Source organism: Brachycentrus maculatus, unplaced genomic scaffold (assembly GCF_059751285.1).
Source record: "Brachycentrus maculatus isolate JH-2025_06_01 unplaced genomic scaffold, ASM5975128v1 h1tg000139l, whole genome shotgun sequence".
NCBI lineage: Eukaryota > Metazoa > Arthropoda > Insecta > Trichoptera > Brachycentridae > Brachycentrus > Brachycentrus maculatus.
The window spans coordinates 775,782-802,325 of NW_028280892.1; the positions used below are offsets into that span (position 1 = coordinate 775,782).

General features: G+C 38.5%; 1 protein-coding gene across 1 annotated transcript; it reads right to left on the bottom strand.

The window, feature by feature from the left end:
• Positions 1-2,960: 2,960 nt before the first annotated feature.
• Fbl6 (F-box and leucine-rich repeat protein 6) lies at positions 2,961-25,895 on the bottom strand. Its single transcript, XM_088260572.1, has 9 exons — positions 24,899-25,895; positions 14,960-15,242; positions 12,887-13,025; positions 11,976-12,136; positions 9,634-9,800; positions 8,417-8,722; positions 7,506-7,713; positions 6,286-6,445; positions 2,961-5,144 (listed from the first exon to the last, which is right to left on the bottom strand). Exons 1-9 carry the CDS (start codon positions 25,370-25,372, stop codon positions 4,121-4,123), a joined length of 2,922 nt encoding a protein of 973 aa, XP_088116698.1. The 5' UTR covers positions 25,373-25,895; the 3' UTR covers positions 2,961-4,120.
• Positions 25,896-26,544: the final 649 nt, after the last annotated feature.

Sequence of the window (26,544 nt, forward strand, 5' to 3'; positions counted from 1 at the left end):
ACGTGTTCTCATTTACAATTTCATCATGTCGTACGACAAAATGAATGCCGAAACAATAAATGAAATGTTACTGGATATTGAAAAAAAGTACAATATGTCAGCAAAATAAAAGTTGTCATAATCAGATCAAAGACCACAGATTTAAAAAAATGTATCTTTGTAAAGGAATTATTGCTTGAAAAACCTGCACCGAATACGGTAATAAAAATTCTACAAGCACCGAACACACCGATACCCATGAAATGGATCACATATACATACATATATACAGACATTAGCACACACTATACTATATACTGCCAATGGTCTCCTACTGGCAGAGATGATAAATGGCCATCTGTATGACATCGCAGATACTTTATTGCCAGCCTCGATACAAATACATTTATTATGGATATTTATTTATAAAAAAAAATTGAAAATATCCGATTGCCTCGCAAATAATTAGACCTGACACTGTAAGAGAATGGAACCTTTCCACATTCTTTTTTAAACCAAAGAGAAAAATATTAATTTTTAAACCATAGAGAAAAATAAACATTTTGAAACCAGAGAAAAATATACATTTTTAAACAATAGAGAAAAATCACTTTCTCTATCACACATATTAGACAAACAAAATTTTGTATTTTTTTTATAATAATAATAATAATAATAAAACCCTTATCCGCACCCCAATGGTGCATAGGGCACTGCGTCATATAAACGCAGTGTTTTCTTGATCGTTTACACATGAAGGAAAGGTGATCAGCCCTCAGCTTCAGGTACCAGTCCAGGGTAATATTGAATAAATATGACAGTGAAAAAATCACTTATATTTATTTTACCCCCCTTGGGAATCGAACCCGGGACCTCCAGAACGGTAGCCGAGCGTGCTGACCATTACACTACGGAGGCGGATATTTTTTATATATAGAAATAAATCAAACCAGCTCCAATACAGAATAATTTGTACCTGAAGAGAAAGAGTAATATAATGTAATTGATATATTTTTATTCTCGCTCTTGCAAGACTTTTACAATGATAGTAACCAAAAATTATTATCTTATGATTATGAATGATGCGTGTAAAAAAAAAATTTAAATAATAAAAACATAATAAGTGGAATACTATTTACTCACTATTTCGGAATTGTGGAATGGTTCCGTTCTGTATAAAGGAATTGAATTCTCAAGTGATAACAATGCCTCATCGCGCATGACCGCCCATTTGAAGTAAATGACTAAGGAAACCGATGCGAACCCCTATGACTATCACAACGCGCACGCATATCGTCAAAATAACATATGTTGTCTCAATACCCCATCGAGGACACAAATTTCTAGAATTATGAGCAGGGAAGAAATTTGTTGACAACTATTTCAACTCATAATTGGCCAAACTCTAACCTAACAAATGGAAAAATAATAAAAAAAAAACTCACTGATGAATTAACAACAAATAATCAATTGATGAAAAAAATCTTAATATAAAATTAATATCAACTGATTAGTTATGCTGCAATAAATCATGGTTATTATTATTTATGTAAATTAATATCCGTTAACTTTATCGCCATTGTATGAATTATAAATAAACATATATATATATATATATATAAATAGTGACAGTTTGCTAATCAGAACGCTCCGTAATCCGTAACACGTTACAATCCGAACAATTTTGCGGTTCTGCCTTTTACCCTCCTTTCTTTACATTACCACTCAGCCGCAGATAGGGAATTTGGTCCCAGTTAAGAAAACATTCAACCAGAAAACCAACATCATCCTTAGTCTACTCATCCAGCTGGAGACGCATTGCAAGAGCCTGGGTGAGGACCGGTTCGACATCAGATCCGCGATAGTTCATAAGACTGTCACGAGAGGTGGTATCATATATCGCTCACTCCTTTCAAGAACGTCATAAATCAAAAATTGACAATTTTCAATTGTGCATGTTTTTGGAATGCCCAGAAAATGCACTATATCCCAGCAAAAGCGGCATACTTTAAACTTAATATTTACCTGCTACAGGGCAGAAAGTGTTGTTTTTGCATTTTGAAGAAAAGGTATTGTTTAATTATTTTTTTAAATATACACTACATATTTTTCAAATGGAGAAATAACCTTCAGGTTTTACCTAAAAAGATTTGTTGCACAGTAAAAAGTTCAATAAGTGGCTTGATATTAATTTTTAATCTATTGTATTATATTTTTGAACTTTAAAAACATTCTCCTGAAAAATCAAGTTTTTTTATTTATGACGTTCTTGAAAGGAGTGAGCGATATATGATAAAAATAGTGAAGGACATGGATGCTATAAACCAAGCTAGGATACAAAATGCCGAACCCTTTTCTAGTAGAACGGAAGGTCTTTTTACGACATTCAATAGTCCGGCTTTTCCTGAGGAGTGCAACGTGTTTTCCTCCCAGTAATGACCAAATGCTGAAAAGTTCCTGATTGCCCCACACTAGTTTATCCTGTTCCCGACACATTAAAATAAAACATGTTTTTAGCTAGAAGGAACAGAAATTGACTTAATGGTCTATAAATCTTGGAAATAACCTTGTACAAGGTTAATTAATAAATGCAACTCCCATATAAAAAATTTAAAAAGTTCAATTGTTACCCGATTGTCTCCAAACAACAAGATGACTGAAGATGAGGTTGGAGTTTGGGAATCGGGTGGCTTCGGTGAGGGGATCCGAACGATTCCCTAATCCGAAAGACCCACTGCACGATTTACATTCAGATTAGCAAGCTGGCAACATATAAAAGTGAAACCACAACTCAACATTTTTCGAGAAAGAGGATAAATAGCACTGCATTAGTTGTTCGCATTTTTGTTTGTAATAAAATATTGCAATATAAAAAATAGTATTTAAAATAAATTGTAAAACAATATTTTTGACATTGTATCGAATTTCGAAGTTTACTAAATTGGGTTTATGTTTGTAAGAAGAAAAATACAAATATCAAATGCGATAGTGAATTGTTTTTATGTTAAATGAAGGTTTCACAGTATATATAAATATTTGTTGCTCAGATAATTTGGATACAAAAACACAATGGTAAAATTTGTGAAGACACCGTTGCCCATCAAAATAATCACATATTGGACAATTTTTACGGAAAATGTTCAAAGAATCACTAGAAAATTGTTATCTAACAATAAAATTCTGGCAAAAATGTAATTCAACAAAAAATACATGAACATATATATGTGAATACAAGATTATGACATTTCAAATAATATAAAATGAGTTTTTTTTTGTTTACTTGCAAACAAATACTGGGCAAGATAAAAAATAAATAACTTCTGTCTCTTTCTCATACTTCTACGTCCCAAAGAAACAGCTTTCAAATTTAGTCCAAGTGATAATGTTGTTGAATACGCATGTCGCAAAAGATTTTGATAAATAGTGGTATTTACCAAGTAAAATTTAAATTTAAAACTTTATCGGAACTAATTGAATCTTGTCATTTTTAACTTGAATTCCCAATGCGATATCTTCAAAGTAAATAAATTTAAAAAAAAAACAGATTGACATGGCATTTTCACAGTTCCTACACATGTTGGAAAAGTATCTGGTTTGTAATAATATATATCCGCACATAGAATGATTTAGTAAAATGTCCATCCATACATACATAAAACATAAAAATATAGACTTACGACTAATTAAAAAACCATATGGTAAAATAGTTCAATAAATAATAGTATTTTCCAAAGTTAAAAAGACAATATAAAACAGAAAAAATAGTATGTAAACATCGATACATAAGTACAATTTAAATAATATGTGTCTTTTGTAAGAAAAGGAAGCCGAAGTATTTCTTAGATAAATGCGCGGTAATGTCCGGTAGAGGAAACGTCTACCACCGCGGTCCACTATATTAGCACTATATGTACAGTCGTAATAATTATCGTATTGTACAAAACGATTTCATAATAAAATCTTCAACAATATCAAACATTTAGATCGGATACAAAAATAGCAACAGAAACAATCCAACATTACGAAGCGCACTTTCACACGTTCTACCGGATCCTTAACCTCTATGCGTAGTCCCGCGGGGGTATATGCTAGCGCTAAATTATCCTAGTCATTCTCTAGTCAGACTTATGGGCGAAGGGGCTCAGTCCACGCCGGGCCCGTTGATGGGGTCCCGGTAGGCGCGGAAGGCGGGCGGCTCCGCGCAGTAGGTGGTGGTGCTCACGGGCTCCCGCGGCGGCAGCGGGCCCGGCGCGCCGCCCTCCGCGCGCGCCATGGGGCTGAAGCGGTTCAGGTTCCACTGCTTGCCCGAGGAGCTCACCACGCCCGCGTCCGGGCTGGCCAGCGCGCCGCACGCCCACGCGCCCGCCGCCGGCCCGTACTGCTCCAGGCTCCACGGGCTCTGCACCGAGTAGGGGCTCGCCTGCGAGGAGGGCGTGTCCTTGCGCAGCGGGCTGTAGCGCTCCAGGCTCCAGGGCCGCGCGTCCTGCCGCGAGTCCGCGTCCAGGTTGGAGCCGCTCACCGGCCCTGCCGGACTGAACTCCTGGCGCGGCGTGGAGATGGCGCTGGTGCTGGGCTGGGGGGAGAAGGCCTCGTGCGCGGACAGCGCGCTCCGGGGCGCCGGACTCGAGTTGTGCGCGGCGATGGTTTGAGGCGAGTAGTCCTGCTCGGCAGACCTCACGGAGGCCGTTGCGTCGCTTTCGCTAGCCTTCATTCCGGGACTGGCTCGGACGGCCGCGGGGCTGCTCATAGCGGAATCCGGGCTCTTGATGTCTCCTTTTACATCGTCTCTATCGGGTTCCGACACTAAACTACTGTTATCCGGACTTTTGATCTGTTCGTCTTTAATAGGGGTGTTCTTTCCTTCCTCTTTCAGTTTAGTCCCCTCTTCTTTGCTTCTCTTTGCGTCTTCTAGTTTCTGTTTGGCATCATCTTGAGCTTTCTTCTTCTTCTCTTTGGCTAGCCTCTCCTGCTCCTCTTTTTCCTTCTTCTTGACAGGATCGAAGCTATCCCTGAGGTCCTGCAGTTCCTGTCCGGTGTAGAGTCTCTTGATGCCCCGAGGCAGAGCCCTACACGACGCCAGGTTAACAGAGTCTAAGTTTGGACACTTTAAAAGTATATTTTTCACAGGATCAAAGGAAACGCACGAACCGCGGAGATTTAATATCCTGCCAAAGAAAGAAACACTTTATAGATTATGATATTACAAATAGATTACTTCTCTCCATATATTTAATAATGACTTCAGTTAAAACTTCCTAATCTTAACAATTATGATTAAAATTTTGCCATAATTTGAAAAAGTATTAAAAAAATAATATTCTGGCCGAATTTTTGGTAAAAATATGATTTTTTTTGTTCAATGTAAAATCGTAGTGAAATTGTTAACACATTTACCCCTTAAAAAAATGCTCATAATTTACAAAACAATTCTAAATATTCAAATCACTGTTTTCATTAACTGCTTTTATTATTTTGTCAACAAAAATCACAAATTACCATCGAAAAACTGTCTCAGTATATGCATAAAAGGAGTTTTTTAGCTATAAACGTTTTTATTTTTCAATGCCGCAATGGTACCTTGATCTATTGGCTTAGTTACCAATGTGATACAATTGTGGTGATAGCAAAATCATTTTAGTATCACTCATTATCATACTGCCAGGTTCCATTTTGGGACAATTGGGATCATAGTCCGACACACCATGCAACCTATATCGCTCACTCCTTTCAAGAACGTCATAAATCAAAAAAACTTGATTTTTCAGGAGAACGTTTTTAAAGTTTAAAAATAAAACACAATGTATTAAAAATAAATATCAAGCCACTTATTGAACTTTTTACTGAAAAACAGATCTTTTTAGGTAAAACCTGGAGGTTTTTTCTCCATTTGAAAAATATTTAGTATATTTAAAAAAATAATTAAACAATACTTTTTCTTTAAAATGCAAAACAACATTTTCTGCCCTGTTATTACTTATAACCCTTATCCGCACCCAAAGGTGCATAGGGCACTGCATCGAATTGACGCAGTGTTATCTTGATCATTACTTACATGAAGGCAAGGTGATCACTCTTGTGCTTCAGGAACCAGTCCAGGGTAATATTAAATAAAAATTACAGTGTAAAATCACTAACATTTATTTTCACCCCCCCTGGGAATCGAACCCTGCCCTGTAGCAGTAAATATTAAGTTAAAAATATGCCGCTTTTGCTGGGATTGATGATATCACAACTCAAAATTGACGATTTTTGATTTATGACATCGTAGAAAGGAGTGAGCGATATGTATGTGCAAAACTAAATTACCGCAGTTTGCTGTCCTTCCCTTTGTCGGCCAGAGCATCCACGGCGGCATCCAGAGGCTGCTTGGCGGTGGACCAGGCCAGGTCCACCTCCAGGAGGCTGTGCGACCACTTCTCGCAGATTAGCTCCAGACATGAACTCGACTGCCGCGTCACACAACAACCTGGAAAGTTGCGATGGAATAAAATCAGAAGTTAGACAAAATCTCAACAATGTATGATAGATGTTCGAATAGTGAAATAAGGAAGGAATGCAAACCTGAGATAAGCATTATCGATAAAATTACGAAAGGTGTGTTGAGATGGTTTGGAATATCTTATAATATTATAACCTTTACTGTTTTACCAATAAATATGGTACATATAACTATTATGCACGTATTTTATCGAGTGTCTAGATCAGAAAAGTGATAAATTAACAAGAAAACTAGAAAAAAAAAACTCTATAAAAAACTATACCTGGGATGTAAAGTTTTGATTTCTAACTGATTTTATTTGAAATTTCAATCAAAATGATAATTCTATCTTTACAGGGACATCTTTGATCAAGTGTCAATAAATTTGAAAAAAAATTATAAGAAATAATGCATTATTACAAAAAGCTTTCCTTACTGATTTGTAGATATGTATCACACTTAGTATCTTTATAATACATATAAACTACCACGGATGGAGGCGTGGTTTAAAAAAGATGATTATTATGGTGAGACTCAGAAACAAATAAACAAGGCTGCAGTTTTATCAGGATGCCTCAGAAACTCGGTGTGGAGGAACAAACACATGAGAATAGAAAGTAAAATGAAAATATACAAAACATGTGTTCGACCAATAGGCACTTATGGGATTGAGGCAAGAGCAGATACTTCCAGAACAAAATCTCGGCTTCGAACCTCCGAGATGAAGACTCTCCGATCCATAACCGGAAACACATTGCGAGACCGAGTAAGGAATACCGACATACGGAGCATGTGTAAGACGGAGGATATTGTGAGGTGGGGATGACAACGAAGGCGATATTGGAAGGAACATATAAACATAATGTCAGAAGACAGACTTCCACGTATCGCCCTCCAAGGAAACCCTGAAGGACGCAGACGCCCAGGCAGACCTCCGAAAAGATGGAAAGACAGCTGGGAGTCAACATCCCGAGAGCGACATGCGGAGGCACAAACAGATCCTTAGGATCTACAAAAAGAAGAAGTAGAAGATTATTGTGATAGTTACCGCTGAGGAAGAGGTGCTGCAGGTCCCAGGCGGGCACCTTGATGAGGCCCGAGTCGGTGATGCGGATGCAGCCGCGCACGTCCAGCAGGCGCAGGCACGTGGAGGCCTTCAGGATGCGGCCCAGCGCCTCGTCGTCCACCAGCTTGTAGTTGGTGGAGGGGCACGCCACCGACAGCTCCTCCAGCAGCGGGAACCCGGGCGACTCCATCTGGTAGTGACGCACACCGTATCATCAAAATGTATGCACATTTTAAAGGGAAACACTTAAAAGCGTCTTTGCATACTGTTGGTAGGGAGCGGGAGATGCTTATTATTTTTTGAACAAATTATTTATTTCCGTCGCTGCTAATGAATAGCTTTATATTACAATAATGGTGGGGACTGACCAGAGCCACTTCGTCATAACATAACACGTTACGATGCGAGCATTCGTATAGTCAGTACAGTGAGCCGAGCTCTCCATCCGTAGTCGGAGCGCGAGCGACGTTACACTACGACGAAATGCTCTGGTCAGTCCCCACCTTTATGCTAGGCTAGGAATACAAGAATTCTGAGCCTGAATCTATTATATTTCATATTGATATTCTCTTTTTAAAGTCGAGTTGTAGTAAATATGTCACCGGGAGGGAAAGGTTAATTAATATATGAGTAAAAAGCCCAGCACACTCGGCTACCGTACTGAAGGTCCCGGGTTCGATTCCCAGGGGGGTCAAATAAATATAAGTGATTTTTTCACTCTAATATTTATTCAATATTACCCTGGACTGGTACCTGAAGCGGAGGGCTGATCACCTTTCCTTCATGTGTTAGCGATCAAGATAACACTACGTTTATATGATGCAGTGCCCTATGCATCATTGGGGTGCGGATAAGGGTTAAAAAATATAAAAAAAGGCCAGTGGGGGAGGTACCTGTTCCTGCGTGGTGACCCCGGCGAGCACGACCTGCGAGTTGGTGATGCGGAGCACGCGCAGCAGCGGGCAGCCCCTCTGCAGGCGCTCCAGGGGCACCATGGCCGGGTGCGACACGGCCCACAGGTTGGACAGGTCCAGCAGCTGCAGCGCGGGGCAGTTGGCCGCGATGGAGTTCAGGATCACGGGCAGCGCCGCCAGCTTGTTGTTGGCCAGCGTGAGGTGCGTCAGCCGCCCGCCCATGCACTGCGTCATCTGCGTGAGGCTCGCCTGCGACAGACACCCGCCCGACGACCCCGAGTCCGACTGGAATCAAAACATTAACGGGGCGTTATCTCTACTTCATTTTGTGGCCGGATTGGCAACCCTGCTCATATCCTCGCTTTGTCTGTTCTTAAGTTTCCCTTACACACGGCAAGGAGCGGTCACGGCAATTTGCATAATGATTTATGCACGATTCTGAATGACTCAGGTGAGCACCAATAAATTGTCCGCCTCCGTAGTGGTGGGCATGCTTGACTACCGTACTGGAGGTCCCGGTCAAATTTCACTTTAATATTTATTCAATATTACCCTGGACTGGTACCTGAAGCAGATAGCTGATCACCTTTCCTTCATGTGTTGACATAATTTTCTTTGCATTAACAAAAATCAATAATTTCCTGGCAACAATTTTATTTATTTTTTTTACAATTTTTTTTTTACAAAAATATTCTATTATATTAATACAAAAAAGATCTTGCAAAGGCATGGCCTGTGTGTGGGCATACATTTTGTTATAGTAGAGGGTGCTGGAAAGAATACAATAGATAATAATACAATACAAAAATATAAATAAATTAAAAGTGCCAATATAAACTATGTACCGTAGAACGGAGCTACTTGAACTTTGATGTGTTACTTGAGCCCAGTACAAAAAAAAAATTTAGATCTGTATTTGGTCTACAATAATGAACGTATCGGCATGATTCATTGTTTCCCTGACAGGTGACACTTATTGTCACGATACTTCGATCGATACCACAATCTAAATAAAAAAAATTGTACTGGGCTCAAGTAACACATCAATGTTCAAGGTAGCCCCGTTCTACGGTACATTCATAAAAGTGCCAAAATACAGTTCATTTAGCAAATAATAGCGGCATAATTTATATAGTCATTTAAGTACGGAAATATCATCCTTGGGTAGATAGATGGAATAAGCGGGTGGTATTTACCGTGCTGCTGAGGTCTAGTCGGGCTAATTTGGGGAGGCCTTGGGAGATTTCGCGCAGCTGGTCAATGGTGAGCCTGTTCCAGCCCGTCAGGTTGAGCTCCTCCAGGAGCGGACTACACTCCACGAGACTGCTGATCACCCACGGGAAATCCGACACTTTCCAGTTACCTGATGATGGAAAATAAACATATCACAAATGCAACGTGTACATGAGAACGCAATGGATCTTCCTCGAAAGATATCTAGAGGAAGACCAAAAATACATGGATGTTGCATGGTTCAAAGACATGGCCTAGGTGACGTTGTCCATGACAGAAGGACCTACAACCTGAGCACGAGGAGAGCCAACCCCAGCAGTCTACAAAGATGATCCTTCTCCTCCCTGCAATATTTTTTTTCTATACCATACCCTTTTTTTTAAATCTCTGAATGTTTTTTAATAGTTATTATAACATAAATGTGGAATTGTTTAATTGGCTTTTTTTTAAACTTAACTATTTTTGTTAATGTAATGTAATGTTTATTATTGTTAATGCAACTATTGTTTATTATATCATTTTTTATATGTAAAGCTGTACAATTCCCAAACAAATAAAATAAAATAAATAAATGATAAGTTGGAATGTAGCCAGGAAGAAGATGGAAAGTAAAAATGTCACAAATGCAAAATGTATATGAGAATTTACAAATTTACCTCCCACAATTTCAACTCAAATTTAACTCCAATTTGTACGCAAGCGAAAGCGGAAAATCTCAGAAAAACCATCATGTCGGATCACGTAAGGACGGCAAAATGGGGTATAAAAGCGAAGTCCTGTTTGAACCGTGCTAGTCTGGGAATTGGAAGTTGGCCATCCACATTGACGAGGAGCTCAACAAGCTGCTCTCCAGCGTGACCGTCGCTCAGGGAGGCGTCCTGCCCAATATCTTGGCCATTCTCCAGCCCGTGAACATCGAGAGAAAGGCATTACAATTTGTCAGCTCATCTTTTGCAAGCTCCAGACTCGGCCCACTCAACGTCCCGAGACCGATTGACAACATTTTATTATTATTTTTTGTCTATCATTATCATCATCATCCTATTATTATCCAAGTTTTTATAAGCGCCCTTGAGGTAGAATTATTTTTATTTTTATTATTATCTGATGATGGAAAATAAAATGCAACATGTACAATGGAACCTCTCATAACAGCATAATTTGGTCCAGAATCTTACTCGTTATGCGAAACATTTTTTGTTTTGACTGGCGTGGAAGTCCCGGCTCACAAGTGAGTACCGTGAAAAGGGGACTTGCCCTTTTTTCTGTAACTCGTTATGCAAAGCATCACTCATAATTTAATATTACAACAATAATTTAGTATTACACAGATGTAGAACAACAGCAGCATTAAACCATTATACTTACGCAGTTAAATTTTTTTTTTATAAATTTCCGGAAAACTTAAAATCTATTAATAATTATTAAATATTTAAAACCAAAATAAAAAAACATATAAGACTCACCCCTACCTAGACTCCATACCAAAGAATACATTTAAAAAAAATTTACTTTGTTTAAAACAAAAATAATTGTAAAACGAACTCCCTCTCTAAACACAAATATCTACTTTATTAGAGAGGTAGAAACGTTATATATGAAATGTATTGTATATTTACCAACTACAGTGAAACCTCTATCTCTCGTTTTTAAAGGGACCTATTGAAATAAACTATGAATGCGGGATAAAGAAGTCAATACATAAGGACATACGATCAAGAAAAAATATCGTCCTCCCTATCTGCATAACCATTGGTAGGTTAAAATATTAAGAATACAAGTTTTAGATGTAAATAAATGTATTTATTAAAAAAAAAAATACAAAGTTGAACAGAACCCTAAGATCTTCAGACCTCTTCTGCTGTATCCATCATACTACCTTTTGATAGTCTGTATCCCACACATAGGAATATTGTCGTCGAATGTGACAAAATTGAGAAAATTTAAAAGAATGTAAAAACAAAAAAAAAACAGAAAAATTTAATCAAATATGTAGCATAATTCAAACGATGCATGCAGTAAAATGGTGGATAGAAACGATCTTTTTGTATGAAATTAATTTGGGGTAGAAGAAATAAACGACACATCCGGGAAAACGATTATTCGAGGAACGATAGATTGAGGTTTCACTGTATTTTGTATTATTTAAATATGTATTTTGTAAAAAAAAATTCTTTCAATTCTTTCAATAACTTTTTCCACTTTTTTGCTCGTTATGAGAGGTTCCACTGTGCATGAGAATTTACAAATTAATATTTTTTATCGTTGGTATTAGAGGCAGATTGAGAAGAGGATTATTTCTTACTCAGATTAAGGTGACGGCACATGGAGAGCCTGTTCTCCAGCAGCCAGACCAGGCGGTGGTCCGTCTTCCACTTGTCCTTGGTGTTGTGCGCCAGCTCCACGCTCTCCCACAGCGCCGGCGTCACGCTCGCCGTGTGCCAGCGCTTGCACACCTCGCCCAACCTGGTCAAGCCACACATGATAAAAATAGTCAAGGACATTGCTACCGTAAACCAAGCTAGGACACAAAATGCCCAACCCTCTTCTAGTGGAACGGAAGGTCTGCTGACGACAGTCAACAGTCCAGATTCTCCTGAGGAGTTTTACGTGGCTTCCTTCCAGCAACAAGCAAATGCTGAGAAGTTCCTGATTGGCCCACATTAGATTATCCCTATTGTTCCCAACACAGATTAAAGTACAACATTTTTTTTTTAAGTTACAAGAAACAAAAATCCTTCTTCTTCAAACCCTTATCCGCCCTTATATACCCAATGGTGCATAGGGCACTGCATCATACAAACGCAGTGTTATCTTGATCGTTAAAACATGAAGGAAAGGTGATCAGCCCTCCGCTTCAGGTACAAGTCCAGGGTAATATTGAATAAATATTAGTGAAAAAATCACATGTATCTTTTTGACCTCCCCTAGGAATCGAACCCGGGACCTCCGGTACGGTAGCCCAGTGTGCTGACCATTACACTACGGAGGCGGACAAAAATCCACCTTGTATATAATAAGCAAGGTAAAGCAAGGTTTTCTTCTGCTTCTATTTCCTAAATTCACCTCATATATTTGTTTCACCGTTCTTTCTCGACATATTTGTTTCACATGCCCAAACCACCTCAACACACCTTTCTTAATTTCATCGGTGACGCCTCCTTGCATTCTCTCCTTATTTCACCGTTTTTTAATTTTTAACATTGAAGTAGATACCTGATGAGGGCAGGCAGCGTGCCCTGGTCGGAGACCACGTGCCTGAAGATGGCGACCAGCACCTCCTCGGGCATGCCGGCTCCCCACGGCCCGGCGTTCACCGGCGGCCGGGCCGGCTCCGCTGCCTGGACCTTCGGGGCTGCAACACAAACAAAACTTAAAACTCTCCCCTAAGTCGGCTGTCCAAACTTAAAACACTATATAATATATAAAACCCTTATCCGCACCCCAATGGTGCATAGGGCACTGCGTCATATAAACGCAGAGAAGATTATCTTGATCGTTTACATATGAAGGAAAGGTGATCAGCCCTCTGCTTCAGGTACCAGTCCAGGGTAATATTGAATAAATATTACAGTGAAAAAATCACATATATTTATTTGACCCCCCCTGGGAATCGAACCCAGAACCTCCAGAGGCGGAGGCGGAGGCGGACTTAAAACACTACCGTGTTTAATTCTACTTAAGAATGAAGAATCCGTTACTAGGGACATTTTTTGTAATACTTTTTTTTGCATTTTTGGATTAAGTAGAATCTACTTAGTCCAAGAGCGCAAAAAAAAAACGTTCCACAAAAAAATGTCCCTTACTGTGTTTTGAGTTTGGACAGCCGAATTATACCCATCGGACTAAATTGATCCCGAACTGTTTTAATTCTTGATCATCCCTGGGACTCCAGCTAGCCACTAGGGAGGGAGGGGATGATGTTCCTGATGTTGGAACTCAGAAAGCTAGCACCTTCATTTTTTTTTTTTTAACCCTTATAGTGCTGAGCTTATTTTCTCATATTTTGCATAAATTGCTAATTGCTTTTCATCATCACTAACTACTTGACGAATTTGACATTTTGTAGGTACAAATATAAAAACTTTTACCTAAAAAAATACAAAAATCAATATTAAATTTACAGCAAAATAATTTGAAATGATTGTTTATAAATGTTATTAACTTATTAAAAACGTTATACATGCGCGCGCTAAGACACGTCCGTACAGGTCGATACCTAAATCAAATTGCGCAATAGTCGGTATTCCGACGCTCCGCACTTTATATGCATTAATAGAGAGTCCATCTATCGACCGTTCGCACTCTAAGGGTTAAAGGAATAACCCATAATGCCTCTATTAGTCTTGTCTGCAGGTAGGATAGTAAGGATAGGGAAGGTACATGTGAAAAATACATCACAAACACCCAGACCAATTTAAAATAAATCTGTATTGAATTTATTTTGCACTTGGCGGGAATCGAATCCGCGACGCTATTTTCGCAATCAAACGTCTGCCCAACTACGCCACGGCGCCTGTCTAATTTTCCATTATTTATTTATTTATTGTAAAATGTATATAGCGACCTTGTTACGACGCTATATAAAAAAAATCACCTCAAAGTCGCTTTACAATTTACCGTAATTTAATTTTTTTTTTAAAAATTCTCTCTTCTCTTTCTAAAAAAATAAAAACATGGTAGTGTGACACAATATCACAAACAATGTATTTGTGTACAATATTTATGGGTGCTGCCGTGTAACTTGCTAAAGGCAGTATCCAGAGCTGCAAACGGCTTTCTTACCCATTTGTAGTTAGCTTTGTGTGAGATATCGCTCACTCCTTTCAGCAACGTCATATATAAAAAAACTTTTTCAGGAGATCGTTTTTACAGTTTAAGAATATAATAAAATGTATTAAAAATAAATACTAAGCCACTTATTGAACTTTTTACTGTGCAACAGATTTTTTTAGGTAAATCATGAAGGTTATTTCTCCATTTGAAAAATATTTAGTATATTTAAAAAAATAATTAAACAAAACCTTTTCTTCGAAATGCAAAAACAACACTTTCTGCCCTGTAGCGGGTAAATATTAAGTTAATATGCCGCTTTTTCTGGGATGTAGAACATTTTCTGGGCATTCCGAAAGCATGCACAACTGAAAATTGACAATTTTTGATTTATGACGCTGTTGAAAGGAGTGAGCGATATGTCACGCGAGTAAGTTAGGATCGGCACTGCTTTTCTGCCTATATGGAATGCACGCACCTGATAGAAGGGTCATGACTCTAAGATTGTCTTCTCACCTTTATTGGTAACAGTCTTGGTCTGGCGCGGCGCCCGTATCCGCACGGGCGCCACGACCGCGGGCGCCGAGCACGCCGGCTCCGGCTCTCGCTCCTCCTCCTCCTCGCCGTCCTCCTCGTCCTCCCCCCCCTCCGGCTCCTCCTCCTCCTCCTCGTCCGCCACCATCACGCGCTCCTCCCGCTCCTCCTGCTCCTCCGGCTCCTCCTCCTCCTCCTCGTCCGACTCGCTCGAGGTGGAGGGGGAGGGGGGCGCCGCAGGGCGGGACTTACTCCGCCGCGGCTTCTGCAACCAGAGAACAAGCTTACTGAGTGTGAAAGAGAGTGATAGATGTGCGAGGTTCGCAGGACGAGTGTGCTTGCATTCCTCTTCTTCTTTTATGGCTTTTCACCCTTCAAGAGTGTTGTAGACCAGGCGTTCCCAAAGTCTGCGCCGCGGCGCCCTGGTGTGCCGTGAGTCGATCCTCTATCATCCGAAACCACAAATATTCTCTTTTTTTGTTGTTCTCTATTTCAAATCTGAGTTCTTGCAAATATAATATAACTTTCATATTGTTTCATATTGTGGATGTTTTAATTTTTGCGCCTATCTACCCGACTACTTTTATTGTAGGAACCTATTTCTTTGGACTATAATATATACAGGATCTTTCATTAAGTGCTTTCTATTTTTAAATTTTAATAAAACAAAGTGTGCATCAGATGTAGCATCAACAATATGGTCGCTATTGACTGTAAAAATTCAAAATTTCTTTATTGAAAAACCCTATATATAGTCACTATATCTATTCCAAATAGCTTACTAATGTAGGCCGCCGTGACAAAATACTAAGCTTGTAAGTGCGCCGCGGGCTGAAAAAGATTGGGAACCCCTGTTGTAGACAGTGTCTAGTTATTTTGTCTGTAAAGACAAAACAAATAAAACAGTAGAAAAAACTATGTTTTTTATAGATTTGGCATTTAATTTGTAGAACTCTATTTTAATTTACATATTAAATATTAACACACTAAGGTTGGGAAAGGTATTTCTACCAATTCGGTCGATTGATTCTTAAAGACGGGAAGGGTATTTTTACCTTCTGCACCGGTCTCATTTCAATAGAAAACAAAGAATTATTCAATGTTTTTATATTAATATTATACACCAATCTCATTATTTTAGGTCTTAACTATATGGTTATTATTTTGAGAAATAAATTAAATATAATTAAATATAATAATAATAATGTAATAAATTAAACGCTGAAGAGGGCAACAGTTTGTTGCCGAAACTAGTTGGTTGTTAGTAAAAATGTGAGTGGATCAAAAAACAAAGTCTTTTTAGTAAAAGCTTTCAATGTTCAAAAAATTCAAAGCTTAACTATATGCACATAATTATCTAATCCCGTCGCAAGCGGTCTGCAGGCGTAAAAAATACCTGTCTGAAATGTGTTAAAATCAAACACTGATGTTTAGAGTCTACTAAGTTGTATTTTATTATTAAAAACACATAAAAATCAAATTTTTGACAATTTTTTCACCTTGCTATGGCATTTTCAAACTACAGTCAGACAGTAGTTTGAAATTTTCCATAACAAGGCGAAACAATTGTTTAGTTCCTATATTAAATATTAAATGACTAAGAAAATATATGTGGCGAATGTGAGAGGGAAAACAGAACGTGGACGACTGAAAAAGACTTGGCACGATCAGATCAATCAGAACCTAAAATCTGGCGGTGTCAAAAGTCTGCGTAATCGGAGGGCATGTATGACTAGATGTATGGATGTGAAGGAGGCGAGGAGTGTATGTCAGGACAGAAAAGTGTAGCGTTCCATCCTCTCTGCCTACCCCTGCGGGGAAATGGCGTGATGGTAGTAGTAGTAGTAGTAGTAGTTAAATATTAAAATGCCAACATTTTAATATTTAAAAATTAAACTATATACTTGTTGTTTTATTAAATAGTGATTTTCTGTTGAACTTATAGAAATGTGACAAAAAAATTTACACACAATTAGACCTTTTAAGAGTTCACGCAATCAGTGCTACATAATGTGATACTTTAGTGTTACAATTAATATGTATGGCTAGATTATATAAAAGACGTAATGAGGATTCACTGGGGTCAAGGGTCCGTGCAGTGTTATCAGTAAATATCTTTATCTGATTTATAAGCAATATCAATTAGTGCTTTAATAAAATGTAAACAGTGATATTTCTCTATAGACAGGCGAACATCACACTGGGTACAAATGCAAATACCGTCATATATTCGCATTTTCTCTGGGAAAAGCTACCATTCCACTTTTTTCAATCTTTGTATGAGGATTTAGAGCAAAAAAGAATCTTCTTCTTCTATTTTTCTAACCCTTATCTGCACGTAATGGTGCATAGGGTACTTTTATATAATATTTTTTTTAGTGTTTGTTATCTTAATGATTGATTGCAGGAAGGCAAGGTGGCGGGTTTATTGTACCAGTCCAGGGTAATGGATCAATATCAGAGAGAAAATAGCTTATATTTATTTTGACCCCCCCCGGGAATCGAACCCGGGGCCTTCAGCACGGTAGCCAAACGACTGCAGCAGAGGTGGACAAAAACAGCGAGATAAAACTCTCAATTTGGCAACATAAATGTTTATTTTTAACAGTTTTAAGACATGGAAATACACCCTAAAAATTAAAAAAAAAAAGCAGTATTGCTGATAACATTTTAAAGTCGAATGGTCAATATATTGCATTAGTTTTTATTGGCTTCCGATCTTATTTCTTTATATTGAGCAGTGCACTCCCCTCTTTATCGACATAATTAATATTAACTGCTTTCATTAAAGGTTATTTTAGTTAGTTTATTTATTTTAGTTATTTTTTAAGCGACCGTGAAAATAAATTTACGGCTTAAAGTAATCTAGATAGGAAATCATGTGATTCTCAAAGTCAATGATTAAAAGAAACATAAATATGTTGATACTGACAAAATTTACATAATTTATCTTCAAATGCAAATGTACCAACAAATCATTCTCCACAAGGGCGGGCGGAGAATTTATTTTAATAATTATTATTATTGTTGAATTAAGTTACTTAGCGCATTGTTATAGGGCAGTTTTGCAAGGGTTTTCGAAAATACCCGCGTGCTGAGAACTCTTTACAACTCCTTGGTGCGAAGTAGATTCGAGAGTGGCTTGATGATTTGGGGGCCACACGAGCTTAAGTACTCTCTTATGGTAGAAAAGTCCAAAAGAAGTTTCTGAGGTATCTCTACATGAGAGTATGGCTATTATCCTTGGCTCTACCCAACCCAGTTTCTCCAGGGTATTCTTGGCTAAAATAGTTTAGAGACTAGAAGGAATGTGTATTTGATTTTGCATTTTTATAGATTGTTGCGCGGTACGATCGATAATCCTGAAATAATCCGGAACATTGGTCTGTATGTTCCCGATAGTTACCTAAGACAGCGTCGTCATAGATCGTTTCACATTCCTATACACAGGACCAACCTGCCGATGGTTATGCCTGTAGGAAGAGATACCGCTATGTTGAACAATATCTCATTGGATATTGATCTGTTCTATGTGTCTGAAGGAGTTTTCCGAAGCGGGATTCTTCTACACCTTTAGCAATAGTTCTTGTATATTTTAGATTTTTGTATGTATTTAATGTATACGCTTTAAAGTTTTTAGTTTGCAATGTATATGTTAGTTGAAAATAAATAAATTAAATTGAATTGAATTGAATTTTTTCATCAACCCTGACCCTAATTATATTCAGTCTGACTCCGAGTATACTTCATTATATCATATAACAAGTAACTGAAAACCCGATTCCGATCTGTATAATGTTTTATGGCGAGTCTCGGCCTCTATCAAAAGTAAGCAGATAGAACGCTTATAAGCGTCTCCCACTCTCTAATAAAATGCAATAAAATACTTAAATAATTCAAACATTTATCTTCTGGACGCTGCAAAGAGAAAAGATGTTTTGAAGACATGGCCTAGGTGACCAGAAGGACCTAAAACCTGAGGACGAGGAGAGCTGACCCCAGCAGCCTACAAAGACGATAAGTTGGGATGTAGACAGGAAGAAGAGATCTTTTGTCTTTCTTTCATGTCATACTTTCTGTCATCTCGCAACATATTTTTAACTCTTTCTACAGTAAGCAAAGTATATTTCGTAAAATACATAACTGCCTAAGTAAGTTATCTAGATGTGGATCTATAGAATGCTCGGGATATCCTGGGGAGACCACATCTCCAACGACGAGGTACTACGATTAATCAAAGAAAGGAAGCAGCTACTCGCGACTATCTCCAAAAGAGGCCACGTGCTAAGACAAGACAGTTACTTGCACAAAATAATAGAGGGGACGATCGAAGGAATAAACGCCAGAGGACGCCCACGCTGCGAATACCTAAGCGACTTATACGAAGACATGGGCTGCTCGATGTAGGAGGAGCTGAAGAGGGCTTCCGAAAATAGATGAGAATGGCGAAGGAGATGTCATCTGTCGCTGCAGACCAATCCGCAGGATTAAGAATAGAGAAAGAGAGAAGTAAGTTATCATCATGCCAAATTACTTTGGTGTTTACAGATTCTTCACTTTTCCACATCCATGCATCTTCTCATATCAAGCATGCTGATTATTCTGACTTCCGGCCTGTCCCTTCAGAGGGTTTAGTGTACCAGATTCTCCCATGCCTTCTTTATCTTCTACTTCCAGCTACCTTGGCATAGTAAATTTGTTCCACAGCTCGTTCATGCCCAAACCATGCCAACACTCCTTTCTTTACTTTATCGATAATGCTTATCTCAACCTTGCATTCTTTCCGCGTTTCAATATTTGTCCATCAATCGTAAAAAAAATTTACTACAGACACATCTTAAACATTGTATTTTTTTGTCCGGATTCGTGGTGTAATGGTTAGCGTATTTGTCTACCGTGCTGGAGGTCCCAGGTACGATTCCCAGGGGTGAGTGAAAATAAATATTAATGACACTGTAATATTTATTTAATATTACCCCGGACTAGTCCCTGAAGCGCAGGAGTGCCCTATGCACCATTGGGTGCAGATAAGGGTTAGAATATACATCTTATGGTATTGGTGGTATGGACATGGTGGAATATACATCTTATGGTATTGGTAGTATGGACATGTGGAGCGAATGGATAACGAGAGAATGACTAAGAAAATATATATGGCAAATGTGAGAGGGAAAACAGAACGTGGACGACCGAAAAAGACTTGGTACGATCAGATTAATCAGAACCTAAAATCTGGCGGTGTCAAAAGTCTGTGTAATCGGAGGGCATGTATGACTAGATGTATGGATGTGAAGGAGGCGAGGAGTGTATGTCAGGACAGAAGAGTGTGGCGTTCCATCCTCTCTGCCTACCCCTGCGGGAGAAACGGTGTGATGATGGTAGTAGTAGTAGTAGTAGTAGTATTAAACATTGTATTTCTACTACATTCATTCTTTTTTCCATACTTAAATTTTATACATTGGGGTTGGTACATTGACTCTTCTCAATGGGTAAGTGTGTTTTCTAGGGATAAAAAGAATGAGAAACATATTGAAAGGAATGCGTATTCCAGCAACATAGGAAATGTTAGATCACTTTACCCATGGCGGTTGCTATTGCCAATCGAAGCGTGAGAAGTCTATCACCCAATTCGACTGGAATGCACGGCTCTTTTAGATGCTCTGGAGCCGTAATAACGTATAGATTTATACATAAGCAGGCATAGTTTACACTCCACCCTTTCGGGAAAGCGTAACCAGTGCAGTTGGTGAAGTAGTAGTGATATATTCCTTTCATATAATATACTAGATTTATTGGATAAATGAATGTATAGTATGTTGTATAATTTTTCACAATATTTGATATATTCCTTTCATATAATATACTAGATTTATTGGATAAATGAATGTATCGTATGTCGTATCATTTTTCATAATATTTGATATATTCCTTTCATATAATATACTAGATTTATTGGATAAATGAATGTATCGTATGTTGTATCATTTTTCATAATATTTGGTACATTCCTTTCATATAATATACTAGATTTATTGGATAAATGAATGTATCGTATGTCGTATCATTTTTCATAATATTTGGTATATTCCTTTCATATAATATACTATCTATCTGACCCACCGAACCCCTGAGGTTCCATCGAACCCAGGTTAAGAACCACTGCCTTAGAGTGTCCTTGCATTGTTCCATACTGTACATTTTTTAGATCAGGCCAGATGATGATACCAGAGGGGTGAGATGACTGTTTTAAGAAGGGATACTGGCCTGAATGTGCCGGGCGATGTTGGGATGGATGATGGAACAAAACAAAATTCACATTTAACACACAACAATAGTGATAAGACCGTGTTCATATTTACTAATGAACCAAGTGGATATTGGAGTATATGCACATTACAAAGGGCCAAATATGCACATTACAAAAATTGAAAAATTTCTTGGGAGCCAAAACTGTTTGCAATTCTAGTACACCTTAATTATAATTTTAGATCTGTATTAAATCATGGGTACACTCGATAAAACTTAATTTTACGCACAATAACGATTTTTTTCATTGATAAAAAATTGTTTGAAAGTAAGGTATCCATAAGAATACTACTTATTGCGAATAATGTCCTTGCATCTCCTTTGAAAGTTTGATCAAGTTAGTTTTGTATGTCATTATTTTTAGCACATTTCCAGGTTCTCGCCAATAAGACGATTTATCAGTTTGCTTTTAATAAGGTTCATGCTTGAAAAAGATTATTGGCATGAATACGTAGAGTCAAAGAGCCTTCCCGCGGATATTTGTCCGGAGCCGCACTTAAAAGGTCAAAGAGCCACACTTTGCTGATGAATAGACGATATGAACAGTGTTATAAGAGTCGTTTGTCGAATGATCGGCAAGGTAAATCACAAACTCTCAATATGTAGGTCGCATATATCAAAAGTATATAGAACAAACTACTAATATTGTGAACATATCGCTCACTCCTTTCAAGAATATCATAAATAAAAAATCGTCAATTTTCAGTTGTGCATGTTTTCGGAATGCCCAGAAAATGTACTATATCCCAGCAAAAGAGGCATATTTTTAACTTAATATTTACCCGCTACAGGGCAGAAAGTGTTGTTTTTGCATTTTGAAGAAAAAGTCTTGTTTAATTATTTTTTTAAATATGCTAAATATTTTTCAAATGGAGAAAAAACCTTTAGGTTTTAACTAAAAAGGTCTGTTGCGCAGTAAAAAGTTCAATAAGTGGCTTGATATTTATTTTTAACACATTGCATTATTTTTTTAAACTTAAAAAACGTTCTCCTGAAAAATCAAGTTTTTTGATTAATGACGTTCTTGAAAGGAGTGAGCGATACGTTTTATCTTCTAACTTTTAATTCTTATCTGCGCGGCATCACATCGACGTAGTGTTACATTGATTGTTAATTACATGGATGCAAGATGATCAGCCCTGCGCTTCACGTACCAGTCCAGGGTGATATTAACACATTATTGATGGACGGTTTTTTCATCAACCCCAACCCAAATTGTACTCAGACAGTCTGCCCCACGATCCTCAGTATACTAATCGTAAGTAACCGCAAATCCTGTTTCGATTTGTACAGTATTTTTTGGCATCTCACACGCTCTACAAAAAGTAAGCAAATATAACGCTTTTACGCATCTCCCGCTCTCTACCAACCATATACTACCTTGATCAAAAAGTTCCCGGAATGTGTTTAGAAAATTAAAAATACAAGATTATTCATCAAAATCGCTATTGTCCCCTTCAAAGTAGTCCCCATCGACTTCAACGCACTAATGCCAGTGCTTGATCAATCCTCGAAACAATTTTTATAATCGGTTTTCGGTATGGCCATCAGAGCTATCTTCGATTTTTCCATGACCTCATATCGGATGCTGTAATGCATTCCGGGAGCAGTTTCTTGAGTTGACCCAATAGGAATATCGTTGTCGAATGCACTTTTCTAGCATTTTCAGTGTCATCGCACCACTAAAGCTGCAAAATTTAATAAAAACTCGCTGCAGCAAATTCCATTACATTACATTTTTCCACACAAAATTGTAAAAAATCGAAAACACGCCCAATCGCAGAAGTACTCAATACGGCATCACTTTTACAAATGTCAAGTTATTAAGCTGAAAATTTCATAGAATACCAATGACAGATGTAGCAACCTAAGGAAAAAAAGAAAATTCAAATCGGGTGACTGAGAATGCCGATGAGAACACGGTGGTGATTCCGGGAACTTTTTGATCAAGGTAGTATAAAAGACGCTTTCAAGCGTTTCCATTGTTACTAATAATTTTGGATAATTTTACAGTGCCATTTTCGTAAAATACTACCTCAAGGGTGCTTCAAATTTATACAATATTACGGTGAAAAATCACTTATATATTTTGACGCCCCTTGGGTATCGAACCCGGGATCTCCGGCACAGTGGCCAAATGCTTTACCACAACATTAAAGAGAAATCTGAAGCACATACCGATCCCTTTGCCTTCATGAAATTGATGATTAAGTTAAGACTGTGTCGATCCGAAGAGATGCCCAATGCACCATTTCAAAGTGAATAGGGATGAAAGAAGATATATCAAGTATTTCATTAGTCACAGAGAAGCAGCCTTGATGTAGTATTTTACGAAAATGGTGCTATATTAATTGTACAACAATATTCCAATGTGTGGGATAGAAATTATCGAAAGCTTGTGTGATGCAAGGTTGACGGAGACAGCGGAAAAGGTTGATATTGATTGGTTGGAGCCGCTGCCTGTACCTTGATTTTCAGAAGCATAGAATTTGATTTTCAGAATTGAAAGATTGAAAACTTCCTACTACGCACATTCAATAACTGATGCCAAAAAAATATCATTTGCAAACCCGAAAATATACTGTTGGCTTATGGACTCAAAACAGTAAAATAAAAGAACAAATCGCTCACTCTTTTCAAGAACGTCATAAATCAAATATCATCAATTTTCAGTTGTGCATGTTTTCGAAATGCCCAGAAAATGTACTATATCCCAGCAAAAGCGGCATATTTTTAACTTAATATTTACCCGCTACAGGGCAGAAAATGTTGTTTTTGCATTTTTAAGAAAAGGTATTGTTTAATTATTTTTTTAAATATACTAAATATTTTTCAAATGGAGAAAAAATATTCAGGTTTAACCTAAAAAGATCTATTGCACAGTAAAATGTTAAATAAGTGGTTTAATATTTATTTTTAATACATTGTATTTTATGTTTGACCTTTAAAAACGTTCTCCTGAAAAATCAAGTTTTTTGATATATGACGTTCTTGAAAGGAGTGAGCGAAATGTCGATCACAATGGTTATGCAGATTGGGAGGACAGTATCTTTACTCGAACGTATCTCCTTGTGTATTAACCTCTTAATCCCGCATTCATAGTTTATTTTAATAGGTCCCTTTAAAAACGATAGATAGAGGTTTCACTGTATGAGGAAGAACGCAGTTATTTACTTCGTGAGACCACAACCCGACTTCCCCGAATGCATTTTACAATCTCTCACAATTTTAATGGTGGTAATACAAGTATTTTGCAATGAACCGAACAAATGAACACATTCCTTCTTATCTGCCATGTGTTCAGTTTATTGTTTACTATTTACATAAGAATATTGAATAGTGAATAATGAAACTAGGAAAAGTTTCATAAATTGATTCGACAGTAGCTTTGTGGTATCTATCCATATTGAATTTGAGTTTTACTTGGTAAATACCACTATTTCTTCAAATCTATAATGATACGTGTTTGGAAGTATTCCGCATCATTTTCAAACACAAAGAAATAGTAATATTTACCCAGTAAAAGTTGCAAGGAGCTACGATGGATTGTTGGAACGAAGGTTTATCAGGGCGGAGGCAGATAAGAAAAGCGCGCAGATAAGCCGGGACACGCACCTGCAGCTGGGAGCTGGCCTTGCGGATGCGGATCTTGATAGCGTTGGCGTCCTCGGAGATCTGGCTGTGGTAGGTGACGGGCGCGCGCCGCTCGCGCCGCGCCGACAGCGCCATCATGGAGCGCGGCTTGCCGGCGGGCGGCGGGCGGCGCGGCAGCTGGCTCATCTGGTGGCTGAAGGGCTTGCCGCCCTTGGGCGCGGGCGGCGCGCGCCGCTTGGCCGCGCGCCGCGCGTAGCCGTTGCTGGCCGAGTGCTCCGACTCCTCGGACGCGCTGTCGTCCCGGTAGTCGGGGTCGCGGTGCGAGCGCCGCTTGCGCGGCTCGGGCCGCCCGTTCACGCGCAGCCGCTGGCTGGCGATCTCGTCGATGCTCTGCTCGAAGTCCGTCTCCAGCTTGACGCAGGCGGCGGGGGGCTCGGCCCGCAGGCGCGGCAGGCGCACGGCGGGGCACGGCCGCTCCTCCCTGGCGCCCTCCATGCCGAGCGAGCGGCTGCCGCTGTGTACAAACAATCGCCCGCCGATCACGTAAACAACCCGGTTGACACATCACATTGTACCCGTCTCGGCGCACTACCGCACTTCACGCCAGATGACCCCGAAGGGAAGCGCGCGTATTCCGAATAGTTATTTCGCACCGATAATTCCGGTTTTGACTCTTTACGGCGGAACGGATGACTTTTTTTCTCGTCGCACTCGTATTTTAGGTCATCCATATTCGAGTAACGTTTTCATCGTTGACTCGACGGGAGCGCTCATCGCCGCCGCGACACCGCTTCGGAAGACTATTATCGCGCACTTTTACACCGCCTTTGTCGGAAAACAGCCGATAGAACCGAAAATAATTAATTATTTTCATCGACATCCGAGTTTACGAAGACTGTTGACCTTGTTTAGAAGCTAATTGTGTTTCAAATTTTAATCAACAGAGTGCAGAAGTTTCGTGACACAAGTGAACATACACTCTCACTCGAGTTGTCGTCAAAAAGTATAACATTGTACTGGCGTACTAGCGCAATTAGAAAGTGTTTGCCCACTTTTTATATTTCGATAACATATTTTATTACAAAAAAATACCAAATTGTATGCAGGTATCATAAGAGATGCGTTTATTTTTTTCTTTTCAGGATGATGAAATTTGAAATCCATTGATGAAATTTGATAAAATTTGTACCTACATATTACTAATTCTGAAGCAAAATTATGTTTATATGAATATCTAAACTGTGGTATTGTATGTTTTTATACCATTTATACAATATTTTCGTGTGTGTAATAAAATTATTTCTTAATTTTTCTCTCATTCATACACAATTGTTCATAGTACAGTAGATTGCATCGACGCTGTATAGTAATCTTGATCGTTAATTATGTGAAGGCAAGGTAATTAGTTCTGCGCTTTAGAAGTTATTCAGGATGATATTTTTAAAAAATAGGAGTGAAAATTCACTCCATTTGTTTTAACTCCCCCTGGAAATTGAATCCGTGACCTCCAGCACGATAAGCGAACGCGCTTACCAATACAACACGGAGGCGAGCATAAAATAATTTGCAATAATTTTGTAAATCTAAGCGAAAATCTTTCATAGCTATTAAAGAGTGCCCTTATTTTTTTCCTTTTTTAAATCTTGGTTTTTATCGAATTCTTTATT